The following is a 6,000-nucleotide window of genomic DNA, read 5'->3' on the forward strand; positions in this document are numbered from 1 at the left end:
GTTGTCTTCTCGTCATGTTCCTATGAAGGTTTCTTCCCCGAAGTTCAAGCCTCGGTTTATTGGTCCTTATAGGATTTCTGAGATTATCAATCCAGTGTCTTTTCGTTTGGCCCTTCCAGCCTCTTTTTCCATCCATAATGTTTTTCATAGATCTTTGTTGCGGAAATATGTGGTGCCCGTGGTTCCTTCTGTTGACCCTCCTGCCCCGGTGTTGATTGATGGGGAGTTGGAGTATGTTGTGGAGAAGATCTTGGATTCTCATTTTTCAAGACGGAGGCTTCAGTATCTTGTCAAGTGGAAGGGTTATGGCCAGGAGGATAATTCTTGGGTTTTTGCCTCCGATGTTCATGCTGACGATTTGGTTCGTGCCTTCCATTTGGCTCGTCCGGATCGGCCTGGGGGCTCTGGTGAGGGTTCGGTGACCCCTCCTCAAGGGGGGGGGTACTGTTGTGAATTCTGTTGTGGGTTCTGCTCTTGGGCTCCCTCCGGTTGTGACGAGGTGTCGAGGGAGTGACAGGAACATCCCACGGCTACTTATAGTTGCGGTGTTAAGTTCAGGGTCTGCGGTCAGTATAGAGGCCACCTACTCCAGAGCTTGTTCATGCTGCTCCTAGGCCACCAGATCATAACAGTTCACATTGCGTTAAAGCAGCCCGCTCAACATATGTGTTAAATGGGCTGCGTTAATGCAACGACACGCCATCACGCTAGCGCAGATAGAGCTAGCAGATGCTCTATCTGCGCTAGAGGTTACGGACCCAGAAACGCTGCAGCCCGCGTCCCAGGGTCCATCACTCAATGATGGCACATTGCTAGCACACGCCTATTTTGGGCATGTGATAGTGATGCGCCTGAAATAGGGCTTAGTGGCAGCGTTAACAGACTGTGTTACACCGCATTATGCCCCGGTGTAATGCAGTCCGTCTAACAGACTGCTTATAAAGTAATGTGAACCCAGCCTAAGAAAAGCATAGCACTATTCTTACCTTCAACAGTGTAAACCCCCACAAGTGACACTATTTTGGAAACTAGACCCCTTAATGAACTTACAGTATCTATATGTGTGGTGAGCACTTTGAACCCCAAGTGCTTCATAGAAGTTTATAACAAAGAGCCATGAAAATAAAAAATCATATTTTTTTCCAGAAAAATGATCATTTAGCCCCCAAAATATTTATTTTCACAAGGGTAACAGGAGAAATTAGACCACCTGAGTTGTTGTGCAATTTTTCTTGAGTACGCTGATACCCAATATATGGGCATAAACTACTGTCTGGGTGCATGGCAGAGCTCGGAAGGGAAGGAGTGCCGTTTGACTTTTTCAATGCAGAATTGGCTGGAATCGAGATCGGATGCCATGTCACGTTTGGAGAGCCCCTGATGTGTTTAAACAGTGGAAAGCCCCCACAAGTAATACCATTTTGGAAACTAGACCCTTTAAGGAACTTATCTAGATGTGTGGTGAGCACTTTGAGCCCCCTAGTGCTTCACAGAAGTTTATAACACAGAGTCGTGAAAATAAAAAATAATTTTTATTCCTAAAAAATGATGTTTTTTTATTTACACAAGGGCAACAGGAGAAATTGGACCCCAAAAGTTGTTGTACAGTTTGTTCCGAGTGAGCTGGAACTCCATATGTGGAGGGGAGCCACTGTTTTGGCACATGTCAGGGCTCGGAAGGGAAGTAGCGACATTTTAAAATGCAGACTTTAATGGAATGGCCTGGGGGCATCATGCTGAGTTTGCAGAGCCTGTGATGTGCCTTAACAGTGGAAACCCCCCACAAGTAACCACTTTTTGGAAACTAGACACCCCAAGGAACTTTACATGTGTTGTGTGAACCTTGAACCCCCAAGTGTTTTACTAAAGTTTGCAACGCAGAGCCGTAAAAATAAAAAGTCATTTTTTCCACAAAAAATAATTTTTAGCCCGCAGTTTTTTATTTTCACAAGGGTAACAGGAGAAATTGGTCCATAAAAGTTGTCCAATTTATCCTGAGTATGCTGGTACCCCATATGTGGGAGAAAACTACTGTTTGGGCACATGTTGAGGCTTGGAAGGGAAGTAGTGATGGTTTGGAATGCAGACTTTGATGGAATGGTCTGCTGGCATCATGTTGCGCTTGCAGAGCCCTTGATGTGCCTAAACAGAAGAAACCCCCCACAAGTGACCCTATTTTGGAAACAAGACCCCCCATGGAGCTTATCTAGACATATGGTGAGCACTTTGAACTCCCAAGTGCTTCACAGCAGTATATAACGCAGAGCCGTTTAAATAAAAAATCCTTTTCTTTCCAAAAATTGATTTTTAGCTCCCAATTTTTGTATTTTTCCAAAGATAAAAGGAGAAATTGGACCCCAAAAGTTGTTGTCCCATTTGTCTGGAGTACACTGATGCCCCATATGTGGGGGTAAACCACTGTTTGGGCGCAGAAGGGAGGAAGCACCATTTGACTTTTTGAACGCAAAATTGACTGGAATCAATGGTGGCGCCATGTCGGGTTTGGAGACCCCCTGATGTTCCTAAACAGTGGAAACCCCCAATTCTAGCTCCAACCCTATCCCCAACAAACCCCTAACCCTAATCCCAACCTCAACCATAACTCTAATCACAACCCTAACCCCAACACACCCCTAACCCTAATCCCAACCCCAACCATAACCCTAACGACAAACCTTACACTAATCCCAACCCTAACCATAACCTTAATCACAACCCTAACCCCAACACACCTCTAACCCTAATCCCAACCCTAACCATAACCACAAACCTAACACTATTCCCAACCCTAACTTTAGCCCCAAACCTAACCCTAACTTTAGCCCAACTCACTTTAGCCCAACTCTAACCCTAATGGGAAAATGGAAATGCATATATTTTCTTTATTTTATTATTTTTCCCTAACTAAGGTGATGATAAAGGTGGAGAATTTACCATTTTTTTGTTTTGATCACTGTGATAGGGTCTATCACAGTGACCAAAATGAACCAGTATGAAAAATCTCCCAATTGTTGCCAGTTGCCGGCTGCCATTTTCTCCCGGAAGAAGAAGACAGAGGCCCAGGGGACTTCAGGGGGCCATGGAGGGACAACGGAGGTACCGGCAGGGGATTGGGGACCCTATTCCCTCTCCTCTGATGTGCAATCACAACAGAGAAGAGAGAAATTAAGTGGCAAATCGCGCTTTTTTTTCTTGTGGTCACCGTTATACGGTTCATAATGGCGATCACAACACAGGCATCGAAGCAGTGCATCTGCCATCGGACGTGCTATTCCGTCCAATGGCAGAAAGAGGTTAAATCCTAAAAAGCCTTTTAATGTTATATTTTTATAACTTTCTTCTTTTTTTCTTCATAAAAAGAACATGTTCATTCAAAAATACTTTCCTAATTGTTTACAAAGCATAGATGAGAAAGCCCTGCCTGCGTAAGCATTTTTACTAACTGTAGAACTGTAAGTCCTGTATTTCTTTTAAGGCACAATTCCATGCTCTATTTAATATTGCCTATGTTGCAATTTACTAAAATGAGTTAATAAAATATTTTCTTTCCTTCAGCAAAAAAAGCCAGAAGAGGAAGATGGTACGACTGACACAGCAACTTCATCATCCAATAACCATGAAAAAGACAGTGGCGTGGGTCGCACTGATGAAAGCCTGCACCATGATGAAAGCTCAGAAATGGAAAATATAATCAAAGATTGCAACATTACCCATCTGCAGAGAAATACAGACCTAAGACAGAGTCAGGATACTTTAGGTGGCAGGGAACTGCAATGCAATGGAAGTTTGGTTTCAGGTGAATTCATAGATTCCGATCTCATTGTCAATCAAGAAGAAGAGTGTGACAGGTTTCGGCAACTGCTAGAGCTGAAGTGCCAAATCCGGAATCGAGGAGAATATGACCTGTATTATTCTAGTAGCACGATTGAATGTAGCAGATCAGAGCGTGGAGTAGAACATGAGTTACAACTTTTAAATGAAGAGCTTAGAAGTATTGAACTTGAATGCCAGAGCATCATGCAGGCACACCGGCTCAAAAATGCTAATAATCAGAGTGGAGACATTTGGGAAATTCATGACGATGAATTTTGTAATTATAATACCAGCATTGAAGTACAGAGAAGTAAAGTCGGTAACATTAGGGAACATACAGAGAGATCTGATAAAGACAGTTCTAGTGCTTATAACACTGCAGAAAGCTGTAGAAGCACACCTCTGACAGTAGACAGATCCCCGGACAGCTCTCTTCAAAGAATTATCAGTATTACAAATCGTAAAAATCTCAGAAGCACTATTGTTACAAACCATTTGTCATCTGGACTAAGCAGTATTGAGAATACCCCATCAAAATCTAAAACCAATGAAAAGAAATTTAGCACAGAATACGAAGGAAATATGCTAGACTACAGTACATTCTTAGACCACAGGGCTAGAAGCACTGAAGAAATTCCATATCTTTCTCCTTATCACAGTTCAGCATATAGACATGGAAATATACCTGTTCATGCCAGACATTATCAAAGTTACATGCAGCTCATCCAACAAAAATCAGCTGTGGAATATGCACAAAGTCAAATAAATCTAGTTGCAATGTGTAAAGAATCACAAAGGTCAATAGAGCCAAGAATGGAATGGAAAGTCAAAATCAGGAGTGATGGTACAAGATACATTACTAAAAGACCAGTGAGGGACAAACTTCTTAAAGAGCGTGCCTTAAAAATCAAGGAGGAGAGAAGCGGGATGACTACAGATGATGATACCATGAGTGAGATGAAGATGGGACGTTACTGGAGTAAGGAGGAAAGAAAGCAGCACCTTATGAGAGCAAAAGAGCAAAGACGAAGAAGGGAATTCATGATGCGTAGCAGGTTGGAATGCCTCAAGGAAAGTCCACAGAGCGGAAGTGAAAGTAGGAAAGAAGTTAGTATAATTGAACTGAGTCATAAAAAAATGATGAAAAAACGTAACAAAAAGATACTGGATAACTGGATGACAATCCAAGAACTCATGACACATGGAGAAAAGTCTCCTGATGGAGCCAGAGTACATAATGCCTTTTTATCAGTCACTACTGTTTGAGTAAGGCTGACAAGGAGTAGGCTACCTTTTTAGGTAGAGTGTGATTGCCTCGTTCAATGTGGCATTTTATAGATTTTGTGACTGTTTATAGTTTCGCTTTTGTAAACGAATTGACAATTTTACATTTTCTTTTTCATATATTGCTACTTTATTTATCAATATGGAATTATTTGTGAAGATATTAAAATGGTTCATTTTTTTTATTCCGAAAACTTGAAAAAACATTTGTTTTATTAATATATCTATTGTAAGTGGAAATTTATTTCTCTAGCTTTTTTTCCTTTTATACTTTCATGAAGACATAAAGTAAATACCAAAATAAACCGTTTTTTATACCTGTTTATTGGAAGGCACACAAAGTTTGTAATGTACCACATCTCATCTTCTGACGTGTTTGATGAAGACAGTGTACATTGAATATGTATTTTACAGCTGTATTTGTCCTATAAAAGTGTCAGTTGGCAACTTTGCCATGATTTGTGTTGGCATAAGTCATGTAGCTAGATATAACTGTGAAGATGGATTCAAAATAAATTATTATTCATCATCATTGCTAATAATGACTTTATTAGTTTGAATTTACTCTTTGAATACATTAATTTATTGTATGCACTTATATACTTCCAAATATGTGTAATAGACTTATGGCAGATAAATGTATGCGGTTAGGCATCCACACATTCTACATTAACCAATTAAACATTCTAAAACATTTAATTTTCATTTGTAATCAACTATCCAATGGAAGAAACATGCAGGATCACTTAAATGGGTCATCCATGTTTATCACAGAAGTCTGCAGTTACCATATATACTCGAGTATAAGCCAACCCCATATAATGCTGCACAAAGGTTAATGATGGCCCCATACGATGGTCCCTTTCACCCAGGAGCCCTAGCGTGAGATATTCATGGACTTTA

The 6,000-nt window shown here is 40.8% G+C and overlaps 1 protein-coding gene across 2 annotated transcripts in view; it reads left to right on the forward strand.

The window, feature by feature from the left end:
- PDZRN4 (PDZ domain containing ring finger 4) overlaps positions 1–5,778 on the forward strand; it is a 341,312-nt gene extending 335,534 nt beyond the window's left edge. For both annotated transcript variants that reach the window (XM_077265111.1, XM_077265112.1), the window contains one exon: positions 3,556–5,778. In XM_077265111.1, the coding sequence (XP_077121226.1) occupies positions 3,556–5,079 (1,524 nt within the window). In that variant the 3' untranslated portion in view covers positions 5,080–5,778. The remainder of the gene's footprint in view (positions 1–3,555) is intronic.
- Positions 5,779–6,000: the final 222 nt, after the last annotated feature.

The sequence above is a fragment of the Ranitomeya variabilis genome, chromosome 5, assembly GCF_051348905.1.
Source record: "Ranitomeya variabilis isolate aRanVar5 chromosome 5, aRanVar5.hap1, whole genome shotgun sequence".
Taxonomy (NCBI): Eukaryota; Metazoa; Chordata; class Amphibia; order Anura; family Dendrobatidae; genus Ranitomeya; species Ranitomeya variabilis.